We start from the raw sequence: 18,650 nt of genomic DNA, 5'->3' as shown, positions 1-18,650 counted from the left end.
AATTTTTAAAATATTATTTTGGGAGGTCCGTGCCCGAAGTTGACATGCTAAAAGACGGCCTGCCTTATTCCCACCTTCATAGTATTTCTGCTTTAGAGAATCCAAAGCATGAAGTATACCTTTATTATCAAGTTGCGCTAGTTCATCTTTGAGGGCAAGTAACTTCTGGTAGCATTGCTTAGAATGGGTTCTCATATGTACCTGCGATAAAGCTGCGATTTTGCCCATTAAAGCTATACGAACCCCCTGTTCCTGGCGTTTGCATGCAGTTGCCCAAGAGATCAGAATCCCCCTTGCCACTGCCTTGGAACACTCCGAAATGGTGCTAGGGGATCCCTCCCCCCCCCCCCCCCAAATTGAAACAGAAGTAGTCCTGCATCTGAGCACTCAGCATCTGTACAAAATCTGCGTCTTGTAGTAGGGATTCATTCAGCTTCCAGAACCGACTGCCCTCGTCCCTATCATCCAGATCTACCTCAAGTGTAATAGGACCAGTCTTCTAGCTTCCTTAAATCCCGTCTCATTCTCTCCACTCCTTCCGGCGTGTCCACTCTGTTGCAGATCTTAGTATCATCCGTAAATAGATAAACCTTACCTTCTATCCCGTCCGCGATGTCACTCACAAAGATTTATAACAGGACCGGTCCCAACACTGACCCTTGCGGCACTCCGTTCATCACCGCTCTCTCTTTAGAGTAAGTTCCATTTACCATCACACATTGTCTTCTGTCCTTCAACCAGTTTGATATCCAGGCCACCACCACCTTGTCACTCACACCCAAGCTTCTCGTTTTATTCACAAGCCGCCTGTGCGGGACCGTATCAAAAGCTTTGCTAAAATCCAAGTAGATGACATTGAGCACTCTTCCTTTATCCAATTCCTTAGTCACTCAATCAAAAAAGTTGATCAGATTTGTCTGACAGGACCTTCCCTTGGTGAAACCATGCTGCCTGTGGTCCATCAATTCTGCTGCTTGTAGATAGTTCACTATTCTTTCCTTCAGCGACTCCAATACTTTTCCCACCACCGAGGTGAGGCTAACTGGCCTGTAGTTTCCAGCCTCCTTTCTGCTTCCACTCTTGTGAAGAGGGACCACCGCCACTCTTCTCCCATCATTCGGCACCACTCCCGTTTCCAGGGATCTATTGAACAGGTCACACAGCGGAGCCTCCAGCACATCTCTGAGCTCCCTTAGTATCCTGGGATGAACCTCATCAGACCCCATAGCTTTGTACACTTTGTTTTCCTAGCTCTTACCATACATTCTCTTCTGTAAACGGAGTCTCATCCATTCCATTCCCCTCCAGTTTCTTGTTAACTATTGATGGTCCTTCTCCGGGGTCGTCTTTAGTGAACATCGAACTGAAGTATTCATTTATTATTTCTGCCATTTGTTCATTGGTTTCCACCCATTGATCTTTTTCACCTTTCAATTTGGAATTTTCTTCTTTCACTGATGTATCTGAAAAATGTTTTGTCACCTCGCTTTACCTCTTTGGCAATCCTTCCTTCCGATAGACTTTGGCTTTCTTGATTTCTTTTTTCATCTCCCTCAGTTTTACCAGATATTCTTCCTTGTGATCTTCCCTTCGGGATCTTTTATATTTCTTAAATGCTGTTCTTTTATCTTTTATTTTATCAGCCACCTCCTTTGTGAACCAGATAGGTTTCATTCTTTTCTTGCTTTGCTTTACTTTTCTAACATATATATTAGTTACTTCAGTAATCGCACCTTTTAGTTTGGCCCACTGTTCCACATCTCTCATTTTCTCCCAACCTTCTAGTTCTTCCTCCAGGTACTTCCACATTTCAACAAAGTCCGTGTTTTTGAAACTCAAAACCTGGGTCTTTGTGCGACTTCTCTGTATCGTATTAGTGATATGAAATCATACCGTTTGATCACTGGTGCTGAGATTGGTACCCACCCAGACATTAGAGACGACATCTCCATTAGTGAGCACTAAATCTAGTAAAGCTCCCTCCCTCGTAGGCTCCATTACCATTTGTTTGAACAGTGCACCTTGCAGGGCATACACTATCTCTCTACTGCTGTTAGATTCCGCAGAAGGGATTCTCCAGTTTACATCCGGCAGATTAAAATCTCCGACAATCACTACTTCTCCCTTCTTACCCATCTTTTGGATGTCTTCAACCAGATCTCTGTCTAGTACTTCCATTTGATTTGGAGGCCTGTAAACCACGCCAATAAAAACAGATGCCCCATCATCTTTTTTTAGTACGGCCCATAAAGCTTCTTCTTTGCCCCATCTTTCTTGCAGCTCGGATGCTTGGATATTGTTTTTGACATAAAGAGCCACTCCTCCCCCTTTTCTTATTTATTTATTTATTTAAATTCTTTTAATATACCGATGCTCAAGACCAGGTCTTATCGTACCGGTTTACAATAAACTAGGGGGAAACCTCTCTGTCCTTCCTTAATAAGTTATATCCCGTATGATAGTATCCCATTGATGATGTAAGCTACGACTGTGGCTTACATCAACCACCAGGGAGGAACTAGAAGCCAGCAGGTGTCTCTGGAGATGGACCCTCTCATGGCACAAGCGGAGATAAACCTATAAGGTATCTTGGCCTCCCACATCGCAGGAAAAGTCAGCGTCTCAGCAGACTTCCTCAGCAGAGAGAGCCTGGACCTGGGAGAATGGATGCTGTCGATTACAGCCTTCCAACTGATAGTAAATCACTGGGGCCTCCCAGCCATGGATCTACTGGCCACCCATCTCAGTGCCCAAGTCCCCAGGTTCTTCAGCCGCAGACGAGAGCCACTCTCCCAAGGGATTGACGCTGTCGTCCAGACTTGGCCAGAGGAAGGCTTACTGTACTCCTTACCCCATGGCCGCTACTGGGCAAGGTCATCCGCAAAATAGAACATCACAGGGGACTAGTTCTACTAGTGGCCCTGGTTTGGCCAAGACGACCATGGTAGGCAGACATGCAAAGACTCCTGGTGGGGAACCTTCTGTGCCTACCTCCACACAGGGACCTTCTCTGGTAGGGCCCGGTTCTTCACGAAGATACGTCTTGATTCTCTCTTACGGTCTGGCCCTTGTGAAGACTCGCCTGAAGAAGCACAGTTACTCAAAGGCCGTGATTGACACCCTACTCCGCGTTCACAAGTTCTCCACATCCCTGTCATACATACGGATCTGGAGAGTATTCGAAGCCTGGTGCGAGGACCGTGGGATATTCCCACAGACGGCCAAGATCCCCATGATTCTGGAGTTCCTACAGGATGGTATGAATAAGGGGTTGTCACTCAACTCCCTCAAGGTCCAAGTAGCTGCACTGTCCTGCTTCAGAGTTGAAGGGGATGGTATCCCGCTATCAACTCATCCTGACTTGTCCCACTTTCTGAAAGGGGTTAAGCAACTTTGGCCACCCCTGAAGTGGTCAGTGCCCCTATGGAACCTCAGTCTGATACTAGACTTCCTAGCGGAGGCCTCCTCAGACCAGCGCACGGTCTGTCACTACGCCTCTTAACCTTGAATATGGTATTCCTGGTGGCAATATGTTCAGCTCGTTGCATCTCTGAACTACAGGCACTATCCTGTTGGGAACCGTTCCTTATGTTCACTCCTGGAACCATACAGCTGCACACTCTCTCCTCCTTCCTACCAAAAGTGGTCTCCGATTTTCATTTGAACCAGGCCATCTCCCTGTCATCTCTGGATGAACATAAAGACTCGGAAGACTCACGCCTTCTTCGCCATCTAAATGTCGGCAAACTCCTGGTGCAGTACCTGGAAAGAAACGGAACCGGTGCGCAAAACGGATCGCTTGTTTGTTCTTCACAGAGGGAAGAAGCAAGGAGAAGCAGCCACGCGGGCGACCATAGCCCGCTGGATCAAAGAAATAATCAAGGCAGCCTACATAGAGCAGGAAAGCCCCTACCTCTACAGGTTAACTCATTCTACGAGGGCACAGGCAGTTTCTTGGCCAGGAACCAAGCTGCTGTTGCCTGCCGAGATCTGTCGGGTGGCAACGTGGTCCTCCATACACGCACCTCCAGGTTCTACCGCCTGGATGTTCAGGTCCGAGAAGACGCAGCCTTCGCAAGGACAGTACTACATGGGCCATGGGCAGCCTCCCACTCTGTACGCGAGTAGCTTTTGTACATTCCACTGGTCCTGAGTCCATCTGGCTAAACGCTAGGAAATGGAGAAATTACTTACCTGATAATTTTGTTTTCCTTAGTGTAGACAGATGGACTCAGCATCCCGCCCACGGCTGCCCCAAAGAAGGAGAACCTCAGAAAGCGAACCTTGAGAATAAGCAAATACAGGTAAGCCGCTGCCTATCTGTAGTTCAAGACACCCACAGTTTGTTCAGTGTTGGCGTTAATTGATTGAGTGCATTGGCGGTTTCCAGTTTTGAAATCGGTTGAACCAGTTCAATCTAGTTTTAATCAAGTTTAATCAAGTTATTTAAGCAAGATATATCCACAATGGCTTTTCGAAGAGAATACTGAAGAGCTGAGGTTACTGCAGGGATATATTTAGAGTGATTTCAGCTTTGAAATCTGACTCCGTCTCCCATCTGCTAGCAGAAGAGCACATAACCCACTGGTCCTGAGTCCATCTGTCTACACTAAGGAAAACGAAATTATCAGGTAAGTAATTTCTCCATTTGTGGGTTTTTTTTTTGGGGGGGGGGGGGCATGGAGAGGAAAAGAGCTAGGCAGCCTTTTTTCTCTTGGGTAATAGTCCATCCCTACTCACTGTCATTTCTAGGTGGTTTCCTTAAGCTGACATGCTGTGGGCCTTCATTATGACTGAGTTTTAAAATAATTTTTAGCCCCTCTCTCTTCCTGTCTAGTACCACCATCTTAGTAGCAGTCCTAAGATTTAAGGACACTGACTGCAATTCATTCAGGAACTTGACACTGATGAGTGATAGCTGGATGCCCTCTTCTCTGGTGCTACATCCCCATTCTCCACTAGCCCATGGCCTAGGACTTGTGTCCTGAAAATTGATGTGCTAGCAATTTGTTGTAAGGGATTCTTACTGTTTCCTGTGATCAGATGCAATTTATTTGTATAAAAGAATTATCAGGGGGCTTCTTCTCACCCCACTTTTCCAGCATATGGTCTTGAGTCTCCTGGATGTCCATTACTACTTCAGTTGTGCCTCAAGTAGGCTACCCGTTCCCACCTTTAACGCTAACTCTAGTAAGGATGCTGACAAAATGAGACTGCTATATCTATTAAATTGACTGAGAGAATTCCTTGGAACTGGCCTTTCATCTCCTGTCCTATTTGACTTTTCTCAGTCATCTTGGCCAAGACACAAACTGGGTGCCATTCTGAAAATTTGGTGTAGCTTTCCAGCAGAGATACTTTGTGCTTGAAATATGACACTGTAGGTGATACAATTTCTTTAATAGTACAGTTAAGCTATCAGCATGCAGAGTTTCTGGACCTGTAGGTTGGGGATGCAAAGGTAATTGCCTGGGTAATTTCATTGCAGTGCAAGCTGGAGTTGGTTGTTGGAACGCCTGCCTCATGCATGGATTTGGAGCTCTACGATACAGATAACAGGCTGCTTCTGAGGCTGGACAGTGATGAGGCGTTATTGGGATCTTATCCTGTGGATGATGGCTGCCGAATACATGTACGTACCCTTTAATGTCAAGTTTCATACCTCCATTTGGAATTTTCCTGCCCTCTCCATTGTTCTTGCTGGCTTCTTCAGTTTGTCTCTCATCTATACTGATCACATATAGGGGAACCTTGTGGTTATTACCCTGTCCCTAGCACATTCACAATTGGTGTTTCAGATCTGATAATTCACATGAGCAAAAACTCCATTCCCTGTACATACCCGGATCAGTCCAGATGCCTTGGTTTATGCATCCCTGTCAGCAGATGGAGATAGAGGAAAAACTTGACTGACACTGCTACATAAACCCTAGTGCCAACTGCAGTTCCTCAGTATAGATCTTTACCCAAGCAAAAAACTTCCAATGCTCAAACCAATGAAGAAAAAAAAAGTGTAAAACTATAAACAGGCTGTTACGAAGCTGTACACATAAGGCAATACTACAGCTGAGCGGGCGACTCCACCTCTGGGAAACAGGCGGGTTCTGGACTGATCCGTGGTACTACAGGAACGAAAATTAGCAGGTAAGAACCAATTTTCCTTTCCCTGATTGTACCCAGATGAGTCCAGATGCCTGGGATGTACCAAAGCCCCCTATCTAGGGTGGGACCTGGAGAGTCCCACTCGCAGAACGCTTTCACCAAAAGGAGACCCAGAATCTACCAAATGTAGACGATAATGTCGGGCAAAAGTATGTAATGATTTGCAGCTCTGAAAATCGAGGAGACACCAGTTGTGCCTCTGCCCAGGAGGTCGCCTGAGAGCGCGTAGAATGAGCCCGCAAGCCCTCCGGAACCTCTCGACCAGCAGTAATGCAAGTGGAACCAATAGCTTCCTTCAACCAATGGTTGGTTGGTTTGTTTTTGTTCATCCTGGTGTACTTCTCATGGTATCCACGCCCTACAGTTCTTCTTTCTGAGATTTTGTCCTTTCTGCAGGAAGGTTTTGCTAAGGCTTTATCTCTGAGTTCGCTTAGAGTTCAGGTAGTGGCCTTGGGCTGCCTCCGGGGCAAAGTTGGGGATTCTGCTATTTCAGCTCATCCGGATGTGATCAGGGGGATGTGGGATTTGCAGCCTCCAGTTAGGAGAGTGTGTCCATCCTGGAACCTGAATGTTTGGTGCCGTTTGAGCCTTTGCGGAGAGCGATGCTGAAGGACTTATCGCTCAAGGTGGTTTTCCTCATAGTGATATGCTTGGCTAGGCGGATTTCGGAATTGCAAGCTTTGTCCTGTCGGGATCCTTTCCTTCAAATTTTGGACTCGGGGGCGGGGGGGTCTTGTTAAGTAGGGTACCTTCTTTTTTTGCCTAAAGTTGTTTCCGCGTTTCATGTGAACCAGTCGGTGGAGCTTCCCACCTTTCCAGAGATGGAGGCATCCGATCCTCTTACGAGAGAGCTCAAGTGGTTAAATGTTTGTCGAGCTCTTTTGCACCATCTGGAAGTGACTAATGATTTCAGGAGATCCGATCACCTTTTTGTGTTGTGGAGCGGCGCGAACAGAGGTACTAAAGCTTCAAAGGCTACTGTTGCACATTGGTTGAAGGAAGCTATTGGTTCCACTTGCATTACTGCTGGTCGAGAGGTTCCGGAGGGCTTGCGGGCTCATTCTACGCGGTCTCAGGCGACCTCCTGGGCAGAGGCACAACTGGTGTCTCCTCGATTTTCAGAGCTGCAAATTGTTACATACTTTTGCGCGACACTATCGTCTAGATTTGGGAGATTCTGGGTCTCCTTTTGGTGAAAGCGTTCTGCGAGCGGGACTCTCCAGGTCCCACCCTAGATAGGGGTCTTTGGTACATCCCAGGCGTCTGGACTGATCCGGGTACGTACAGGGAAAGGAAAATTGGTTCTTACCTGCTAATTTTCGTTCCTGTAATACCACGGATCAGTCCAGAAACCTGCCTGTTTCCTGGAGGTGGAGAGTCGCCAGCTAGGCTGTAGTATTGCCTTATGTGTACAGATTTGTAGCAACCTGTTTATAGTGTTACACTTTTTTTTTTCTTCATTGGTTTGAGCATTGGAAGTTTTTGCTTGGGTAAAGATCTATACTGAGGAACTGCAGTTGGCACTAGGGTTTATGTAGCAGTGTCAGTCGAGTTTTTTTTTTTTTCTTTCTCCATTTGCTGGCAGGGATGCATAAATCCAGGCATCTGGGCTGATCCGTGGTACTACAGGAACGAAAATTAGCAGGTAAGAACCAATTTTCCTTTATTGTCCTCTCTCCAGAAAACACCAACAAGCCGGCCAGTGTTTCACCTTAATGGCTGCATCAGGGAGACTTTCTTGAACTGTTCCTAATAAAAAAAAATAAACACAATCATGGTAAAATTTAAAAAGACTTTTTTCTCGCCCACTGGGGGGCTTGTTGGAGTTTTCTGGAGAGAGGACAATAATGGAATTTTTGCTCATGTGAATTATCAGATCTGAAGCAATTTGAATGAGCTAAGATAAGTACCGTGTGCTACCATTCACATACAATGGAGTGTTTCAAAATGCAGTTTCATAAAATAGTTTCCATTTTTTGAGAATTAAGTATGAATGGGAAAAGGAAATGGACTCTGTAAAATCATAAATGCAATTAGAGAATTGCACACGGGAATAACAATAAGTTCAGTGTTCCTTGAGGTTTTTTTAGGCTAATGATTTTGCCCTTTACCAGAATGACCTTTTAAAAATAGTCAGTCTGGCATCTGAAGTCTTTTCCTCCTTGAAAACAAAATTAATAAAAATGAAAAACATTTTTGGAATTTTGAACTAATCAGTTGTGATGTGGATTACATAAATGAGTGCAGTATACATTTTCCAAAGACAGACCCAACCAACTCATGCCTGGGGCTGCCAGCATTATATAGGGCAGAACTATAGAGCAGAGAAGTAATATGAGACTGGTGTTACACAGATGCTTTCAAACAGCAGCCATAAAAGCTTTTGTGTGATATACTGCTCTTGCCAGCCAGCCACTCAGGAAGAGATCGCTGTTGCACAGCAACAAGGCTCCATTTCAGATTTTCAGACTAGGAGAAGTGCCAAAGCTGCTGCTGGGTAGAGTGGACCACCTGCTGTAGCTCTGTTTTCTTGCTGACCAAGCAAAAGCAAAAATACCCCACATAGCCCACTGAACTCAAGGGATGCTCAATATATTTGTAAGTATGATTTAAAACCACTCACATAAAACTGTTAAGCATAACAGTCCATCCAGTTACTCCACTTTCACATATACACTAAATATAAGACTATGCAGTTCATCTGGGGTATTGCTAGCTCTTCTGATATTGTAAATATGAATAAGGGGGTAATCATACTTCCCGATACAGCACTAAGGTGGCAACATCTAATCATTTATCGCCCAAACATATTAAAAAAAACCCCAGTTCAAATATGTTTTCAAAAGGTTGCTGTTAAGTCAGTCACTGATATTAAAAAAAGTAAGTAAACATTACCAAAGCCAATGCCATCATTTCAGAGAAAAGTTCTGCATCGTGGGTCCAAGTCTTGGTATACGATATCTTGTTGAAATAAATTGAAAAGTGCCTTCTTGAAAGCAGTGCACGCTGGCGTTCTCCCTCCCCCTTTATACGAAGTCTGGGGGAGGGGGAAAATGAACACCAGCTGCTCCTTGGGATATCTCTCTCTCAAACTACTATGGGTTCGAGATGCGCGGTGGCTGTGGGCTGCTTGATTAAGGGCCTCTAGCTAAACCCAGATGCAGATGGACAGACATACGGATGAACCCTCAGCAGTAGGTGGTTCTGCTTGTTACAAAATTCAACTTAAAGTGCACTTAAACATCAAAGAGCTGAATGGTGTGTTATGAGTAATCTGACAAAATTCACTGACTCTCAGTAAGAAGTCATATAAGCAAAAGGACCTTCATAACATTGTGCTCAGCATCTTGTCTCAGATAGTGGCCAATCACTTGGAAGTACCTGACCCTGACTACAAAGTTGAAAAAATTAATTACCTTAATTTTAAATGCCAGCAAGCTTTTTATTTAACTATTAATTAATGTTTATCTTGTGTGAATGATTACCTAGTATGATAGTATTCACTCCCAGGGCTGCAAACAGGTGCCTGGTTTTCAGGATATCTAATGAATAAGCATGAGATAAATTTGTATGCACACTGCTTCCTTTGTATGCAAATCTATTTGATGAATATTCATTAGGAATATCCTGAAAACGCAATGTGTTTGCAGCCCTCAAGTGCTGGGAATGAACACCACTAGCCTAGGTATGCATACTTCCTTTTTCTATGGAAGCGCACAATGTAACATAGTAATGACGGCAGAAAAAGACCAAAATGGTCCATCTAGGCTGCCCAGCAAGCTTTCCAGGGTAGTAACTGCCGCTCCGTGCAGGTTACCCCCATGTTTCTGTTAAGGGTAGTAACTGCCGCTCCGTGCAGGTTACCCCATGTTTCTGTTAAGGTAGTAACTGCCGCTCCGTGCAGGTTACCCCCATGTTTCTGTTAAGGGAGTAACTGCCGCTCCGTGCAGGTTACCCCCATGTTTCTGTTAAGGGAGTAACTGCCGCTCCGTGCAGGTTACCCCCATGTTTCTGTTAAGGGTAGTAACTGCCGCTCCGTGCAGGTTACCCCCATGTTTCTGTTAAGGGAGTAACTGCTGCTCCGTGCAGGTTACCCCCATGTTTCTGTTAAGGGTAGTAACTGCCGCTCCGTGCAGGTTACCCCCATGTTTCTGTTAAGGGAGTAACTGCCGCTCCGTGCAGGTTACCCCCATGTTTCTGTTAAGGGTAGTAACTGCCGCTCCGTGCAGGTTACCCCCATGTTTCTGTTAAGGTAGTAACTGCCGCTCCGTGCAGGTTACCCACATGTTTCTGTTAAGGGTAGTAACTGCCGCTCCGTGCAGGTTACCCCATGTTTCTGTTAAGGGAGTAACTGCCGCTCCGTGCAGGTTACCCCCATGTTTCTGTTAAGGTAGTAACTGCCGCTCCGTGCAGGTTACCCCCATGTTTCTGTTAAGGGTAGTAACTGCCGCTCCGTGCAGGTTACCCCCATGTTTCTGTTAAGGGTAGTAACTGCCGCTCCGTGCAGGTTACCCCCATGTTTCTGTTAAGGTAGTAACTGCCGCTCCGTGCAGGTTACCCCATGTTTCTGTTAAGGTAGTAACTGCCGCTCCGTGCAGGTTACCCCCATGTTTCTGTTAAGGGAGTAACTGCTGCTCCGTGCAGGTTACCCCCATGTTTCTGTTAAGGGTAGTAACTGCCGCTCCGTGCAGGTTACCCCCATGTTTCTGTTAAGGTAGTAACTGCCGCTCCGTGCAGGTTACCCACATGTTTCTGTTAAGGGTAGTAACTGCCGCTCCGTGCAGGTTACCCCATGTTTCTGTTAAGGGAGTAACTGCCGCTCCGTGCAGGTTACCCCCATGTTTCTGTTAAGGTAGTAACTGCCGCTCCGTGCAGGTTACCCCCATGTTTCTGTTAAGGGCAGTAACTGCCGCTCCGTGCAGGTTACCCCCATGTTTCTGTTAAGGTAGTAACTGCCGCTCCGTGCAGGTTACCCCCATGTTTCTGTTAAGGGAGTAACTGCCGCTCCGTGCAGGTTACCCACATGTTTCTGTTAAGGGAGTAACTGCTGCTCCGTGCAGGTTACCCCCATGTTTCTGTTAAGGGAGTAACTGCCGCTCCGTGCAGGTTACCCCCATGTTTCTGTTAAGGTAGTAACTGCCGCTCCGTGCAGGTTACCCCCATGTTTCTGTTAAGGTAGTAACTGCCGCTCCGTGCAGGTTACCCCCATGTTTCTGTTAAGGGAGTAACTGCCGCTCCGTGCAGGTTACCCACATGTTTCTGTTAAGGGAGTAACTGCTGCTCCGTGCAGGTTACCCACATGTTTCTGTTAAGGGAGTAACTGCTGCTCCGTGCAGGTTACCCACATGTTTCTGTTAAGGGAGTAACTGCTGCTCTGTGCCGGTTTAGCTTTTTTATTTATTCCCATCCTCTAGCCTTTTAGGGAACCACAGTGTTTATCCCATGCCCCTTTGAAATCCTTGACAGTTTTAGTATTCACTTCCTCCCATTGGCCTATTTTAAATTTACATGCTGGGTCAGACCAAGCATCAATCAAGACCAGCATCTTGTCACCAACAGTGGCCAATCCCAAAAAATAGATCCAATTTCATGCTGCTCACGCCCTGTGACAAGAGATGGGTCTCTCTGAGTCACCTGGTTAATAATTGTTTCCTTATCATCCTGCTGTCCCTGTCCAAACAAGCAAGTTTATCCTGTACATGCTGACGGAGACATGTCCTCATCACTGAATTGAATTTGAATTTGCTAAAATGTATATTCCACATTTGTCACAAAGTAGTTCAAAACAGATAGGAGGAGCAGTCTACGCAAGAGCCAGTATATCCTTTGTTTCAGCAGTTGGCGGACACTTTATATCCTCCCAGAGCCTAGATTAGGCTTGGGCCTGGGTGAGCTTACTTATCTGTCCTCGGGCATCAAGCTTTCTAGGATCTGAGGCCTTGCTTCCCTGGTTGAAGCAAGGCCTTGGGGTGGATCCTGGGTGTTCCCAAGGGGAGGGATCCTTACCTATACTCCCCCCCCCCCCTTTTTTTTTTCCCTTTCCTCCTTCCTGACTGCAAGAGGGAAAAAAAGAGGACAATTGGCTATCCTCTGAGATTTCTATGTTGAAAAATAGGATAAGTGAGGGAAAGGGGTGGGAAGATAATTGTGCCGTTGCTCCTTGTTGCCTCGTGTGTTCCAGCATGAACCATGGCCATAGATGTGCAGTATGCAGCCTGAAGTACCTGATGCATTCCCAGTGTCACAAGCTTTGTGACACTGACACGGGCCCTGCCAAGGAACAATTTGGATTTGAGCAAGGGAATGAAGCAGCAGGGGCCTGTCTATGTCCTGTTCTGATAGGCAATTCTAAGTAGAGAGAGTTTAGATGTATTTTAGTAGCCACACATTTCAGATATGTTTCATTTCCTTCGAGGGATCAGACCTATTCGTCCTACCATTGAGTCCTCACCCTTTCAAAGAAGGCCTCTTTAAAAGATCTTTCTTTGAAAACATTTTTTCTGGTCTAGATGTATCTTGGAACTACAAGCAGGGACCCCTACTTAATGTTCTGTACAAAGTTGGTAACCTTTTGGCCAGTCCCTTCCTTTCTGCTTAAAATAACTTCAGCCTTCCATTTAAACCAGTCAGTCTCGTTGCCTGCCTTTCAGGGTACAAGTGCCAAGGTTACAACAGCAACCTTTGATTTCTAGAAGTTCTTGGGAACCTGAAGACAACTAATTTTTTTCTGACTACAGATAACTGGTCATCCTACATGGCAGCCCTCAGAATGCAAGGTTGCCTCTAAAGCTGCTCTGTCAAGATGGATAAAAGAGGCCATTGTGTCAGCATGCTTACTAAAGGGTCATGAAGCCCGGTGGGGCTCCATGCCCACTCCACGAGAGTCTAGGCATTCTCGTGGGCAGAAGTCTCCACAATATCCCCAGAGCATATCTGTAAGGCGGCCATATGTTTGTCCCTGTATTCCTTTGTCAAGCATTACAGATTGGATGTGCAAGCCAAAATGGGCGCAGCCTTTGGAATAGGCATGCTTAGAGCAACCATATCTTCCTCCTGTCTGACCTTAATCAGTTTGGGTAAATCCTGCTTGTGTGGACTGGGGTAGCAGGATGATAAGGAAGAAGAAATTGATCTTTTCTGCTAATTTCCTTTCCTTGAATCCTCTAGACCAATTTAGGACCCAACTGAAGTGCCAGTTTGAATTCCCTCTTGCTCACATGTTTAGTTCTCCTTTGTTAAAACCTCAATACTCTGACAGATTCTGGCTGTTGCCTAGATTGCTTCTAATATAGCCAGTGATGAGGTCACAGAAAGAGGTGTGTCTTTTGTTTCCATCAGAGGGTAGAGGATAAAACCCACTTGTCTGGACTGATCTTGCAGAGCTCAAGGGAAAGGAAATGAGCAGGTAGGACCAATTTCTCCTTATGAACACTTTCAGGAACTTGTCCAAACTCTTTTTATGCAAAGCTATACTAGTTGCCTTTACCACATCTTCCAGCAACAAATTCCACAGGTTGATTGTGCATTCAGAGAAAAAATACATCCTTCACTTTGTTTTAAATCTGTTAGCTTCCAGTAGTGTCTCCTAGTCCTAGTGGTGTTTAACAGGGTAAATAGCTATTCCGTATTTACCTGTTCCACTCCACTCATGATTTTGTAGATCTCTAAAATACCCTTCCTCAATTGTTTCTTCACACTGAAAAGCCCTAACTCATTTAGCCTTCTTTATAAGGGAGCTGTTCCAATCCTTTAACTATATTTGTTGCCATTCTCTATCTTTTCTGCTATATCCTTTTTGAGATGGGGTCACCAGAAGTGCACACAGTACTAAAGTATGGCCACACCATTGATTTATACAGAGACATTAGGATGATCTCCATATTCTTATTCCTTTCTGTATGATTCATAGCATTGTGTTTAATTTTTTGGCTTCCCTCAGCTGAGCTTTCAGTGTACTGTGCACAATGACGCCAAGATCCTTTTCCTGGGCTTTGATCGGTGGCAGCCCCACCAGTCTGCGGTGGTGGAGTCCGCACTCATAAAGGCCAGACGCTCCCGGATACATGCTTCTGCCCCCCCCCCCCGGGGAGCTCTATGGCATTAGGAGAAAGATGTTCCAGGGGGCTATGCTGGTGGCCCATATTGCGGCCTACTAGCTACACATGACACAATATGACCGCAACTTGTGGAAGCAGGTCCAAGAGTTTGCAGAGAGCCTTCCCCAGCAACAACGGGAGTCCCTTACGGCCATTGCCACACTGGGCCTTGAGGCAGGTAGACACGAGGTCAGGTCTACCTATGACGTCTTTGAAACCGCAGCCTGCCTAGCCGCTGGGGGCTTGCGGACCTCCCCTGCACAGGACAGAACCTGTTTGGGGACAAGATGAAACAGGTCATGGTGCAACTGAAGGATCAGCAGCAACTCTCCACCAGCCCCTCTGAAGGCCCTTCCACTGCCAGGAAGGCTTCCAGGCCGGGCTCTCGCAAGCCCTTCTACCGGCCAAGGAAATACTTCCCTCCAGCTCCCTGTACTTGGCTACCTCAGCCCAGTCCCAGAGGCTGCAGCCAGCAGAAGCAGCAGATACAGAGGGTCCAACCAGACCCCCAGCAGGCTCCATCCGCCAGCTTTTGACTGACAGCAAAGGAACATGAGCCAAACGCCGGTTCCCATGGCGGCCGATCCCCCAGTTGGTGGCAGGCTCCTTCGCTTTGCCTGCCGTTGGGAAGTGATCACTTCGGACCGTTGGGTCCTCCATTATCCACCAGGGCTATCGCCTGACCTTCAGCAGGCTCCCAGAGACCTCTCCCCCATGTCCATCATGGGATTTGTCCGCCCATCAGGTCATCCTCCAATCGGAACTTCCGCCCTTCTAGCAGCGGGTGCGTTACAACAGGTTCCCCCGCAAGCAGTGGGGGCACGGCTTCTACTCGAGGTGGTACTTTCATTCCGAAGAGGAATGGCGTCTTGCGTCCCATTCTTGATCTCGGGCATTAAACTGTTTTCTCGTAAGAGAAAAATTCAAGATGGTCTCTCTGGGCACACTGATTCCGCTCCTCACAACACTAGTTAACCTTGCTGTTGCAGAATGATATATGCTCCTAGCTCTAAACAAGCAGTTATAAAACCAATTTTGAAAAACAAATCAGGAAAATATGATTGGGATAACTACTGACCGATCTCCAACCTAACCTTTCTTGCAAAAATTCTTGAAAAAGTAGTTCTTGCACAATTAGTCTTATTTAGAAGACAAAAAGACCCTATATCCAAACCAATTTGGATTCCGGAATAATCACTCAACAGAAATACTTCTACAATCCTTAACAGACCTTATTTTATGGGGTTTCAACTCTAATGAATCATACTGCCTAGTGCTGGTTGATTTAATAGCAGCTTTTGACACTGTTGACCATGACCTGCTTTGCCGACAGCTGAGAAACATTGGGATTGATGGAGACGTACTAAGTTGGTTCTCCTCTTTCCTCGCAAACAGATCTTTCCAAGTAAAACTTGACAATAACCTATCTGATACATTCTAATGCACATCAGGTGTTCTGCAAGGATCAGCGCTATCTGCAACACTTTCTAACAGTGAGAGCACTGAGAGGAGAGGAGCACCTTGCTGGTGGCTGAAAGGAATCAGTAAGTTTTGCTTGGAAATTTTTTTTTTTTTTTTTTTTTAAATATTGGGGAGAAGTAAACTATTGGGATATATTTCAAAGAAAAAGTCAGAATTAAAATAGATCTGTTTAAAATGGAAAAGAAATCAAACTGGGGAAAATGTAATCTTCAAGCATTACTTCCCACGTGGCAGAGAAGGCTTTATCTTGTCAACCTGGAACAATATAAAATCTGGCATGCAACCAAATGAATGGAATGGTTAAAGTGAAATTACAGCTTCATTGAACTAAATGGGAAACAGAATTAATTTGCATAGGACATCCTTTCTGTGGTGAGAGGTGGAGGGGAATTCCACCTCCTCCCCTCTCCGTGGAACGCAGCATGCTTCATGGGCAGAGCATCTGAAAGGCCGGGACTGCACCTTGGCTCGGGAATACCAGCATCAATGAAGGACTAATACTTTCAAGGACAAGCGTGCATATCAATGCTGTCTGATAGTTCTTAACATTTGTGGCTCTGGTCTCTGTAAAATAAATATCCTGTTGTGCTTGCAATTTAGATGATTGAACAATATTTTCAACCTATCATTCTGATGTGCCAACCTATCATTCTGATGTGCCTTAATCCAGCAAATAGAGGTCATAAAGCTACTTTCTTGCCTCTCTTGTATTGCCCCTGGGAGGCACTGCCACAAGTTGTGGTGTAATAACTGCTCTCCATATGCAGCTATAAAACCCCTCTTGTTCCATTTCCTACTAAGGTGGTGATGTATAAGAGAGAAAACATAATCTAAATCAGCATATATGGCTAAATTATGTTGCAAGTTACTGCTACAAACATGACAGACCTATCAATAAACCATGCCAAGGAGTCCTGTATTTCTGAATTTTGAATTGGAATCTCATTGGGTAAAGGCAAAACTGGGATATGTTATCAGTATATGGCATTGTTTTTAATTAAATACTTTAGTATTGAATATATGTCAATTTCTTTTTCTCTTTTTTTCTGACATCTGTTTAATTAAATAACTCATATCTTTAATCTGTTTTCTTCTCTTATGCATTACCATGCCATAACTCACTCCATCCACTAACATACCCTGAACCTCAAACAACTTAGTGTAGTAACCCTTTGTTCAAGCAAACAAAAACTCTTCCCAAAAGGAGAGCTCCTTCAGTTCATACAAGGTTTAAAATTTTAAAATGAATCTATTAAGATTTTGAAGTGCTGAAAAAAGTGCGAAAAAGCGGAATATAAATCTAAATAAAAAATAAATGTCTGAGAAATAATTTATATTAGTGCTTTTTAATATGAAATTAATCAAAACAAATTGTTGCTGGATAGGATAACAAAGGCTCTACTCCCCTCTTCAGAATGATTTTTGTGTAGCTCTTCATACTTAAGATATCCAAATGAATGCATTTTAACTCTCGCCAGGATAAAGCAACTTTCCTGCTCAGTTCTTTTTTTTTTTCTTTCTGCAGAGAGGAGTGAATTTCTTAGTGGGGCTACTCCTACTGCTACAGTAAAACTTTCTTACCGCAGAAGTAACTTGAAAGCTGATTAAAATATTTTACTTTACACTTCAATCATTAGTTTATTTATTGACAAAACACCTAATTAATATGTAAGTGGATGGCATCAAACTAGGGCTAGCCACAGCTCCTGGAGAGTCAAACCTCTTAGAGATGGGTGTGTAGTTGCTGTGGGCAGAAAGAACATCTATGGGGACCCCTCTTATATCACAGACACACACACACACACACACACACACTGCATCCAAGGAGTGAGTTGGCATGCTCAGAAGGGATCTCTCTGTTTGACAAAATTACCAAGCTAGGAAATTGTACTGTGTATGCAACTCAGCCCGCCGCATTTCAGAACTACAAGCGCTATCCTGCCGTGAGTGGTTCCTCAGGCTCACCTCGGGGGCCATACAGCTACGCACGGTCCCTTCGTTTTTTCCCAGAGTGGCATCTCACTTCCACCTGAACCAAACCATCTCGCTACCATCACCGGATGACTTGAAAAATCCAAAAGAAGCTCGAAGTCTACATCACCTCAACATCGGCAGACTTCTATCCACATACCTTGAAATCTGGAAACTGTACGAAAAACGGACCACCTTTTCATCCTGCACAGCGGGAAGAGACAAGGAGAAGCGGCCTTGCCGGGCAACCATAGCCTGCTGGATCAAGGCGGCCTACGTAGCAGCAGGCAAACCACCGCCTCTACAGGTCAAGGCCCATTCTACCAGAGCCCAGGCAGTATCCTTGGCAGAAACCAGAATGCTGTCACCCGCCGAGATTTGCAAGGCGGCGACATGGTCCTCCCTCCATACCTTTTCCAGATTTTACCACCTGGATATTCAGGCTCAGGAGGACACGGCATTTGCAAGGGCAGTACTAAGTGGGTCTCGGGCAGCCTCCCACCCAGTTCGGGAGTAGCTTTTATACATCCCATTGGTCCTGAGTCCATCTGCTACACGCTAGGAAATGGAGAAATTACTTACCTGATAATTTCGTTTTCCTTAGTGTAGACAGATGGATTCAGCATCCCACCCTTGGCTGCCGTTACGCATGGAATTTCGAATGATTCAAGGATAAGCCATGCTCTCATTCACCCAGGGCACCCACCCTACCGGGTGTCTATGCTTTCCGGTTGAGGACACTGGCGGTCTCCAGCTATAGTCAATTCGACCAGCCCAAGTTAATCAAGTTATAACGTTTAACCAAGTTATGAGGTTATTCTAGTTAATCCAATTAGTCAGTCACACACACATCCACAATGCTTTTCGAGGAGAATACTGAAGAGCTGCACTTCCTGCAGGGGTATATGTACTAGGGGCTGACGTCAGATTGAAATCTGA

General features: G+C 45.4%; 1 protein-coding gene across 1 annotated transcript in view; it reads left to right on the top strand.

The window, feature by feature from the left end:
- The window catches only part of TBCB (tubulin folding cofactor B), a 143,998-nt gene that overhangs the window by 15,807 nt on the left and 109,541 nt on the right, over window positions 1–18,650 (top strand). The window contains exon 2 of the mRNA XM_029571028.1: window positions 5,489–5,632. Within this exon, the coding sequence (XP_029426888.1) occupies window positions 5,489–5,632 (144 nt within the window). The remainder of the gene's footprint in view (window positions 1–5,488; window positions 5,633–18,650) is intronic.

This window comes from Rhinatrema bivittatum, chromosome 11, assembly GCF_901001135.1.
Source record: "Rhinatrema bivittatum chromosome 11, aRhiBiv1.1, whole genome shotgun sequence".
Taxonomy (NCBI): domain Eukaryota; kingdom Metazoa; phylum Chordata; class Amphibia; order Gymnophiona; family Rhinatrematidae; genus Rhinatrema; species Rhinatrema bivittatum.
This window is presented reverse-complemented; position numbering and strand designations above follow the sequence as displayed.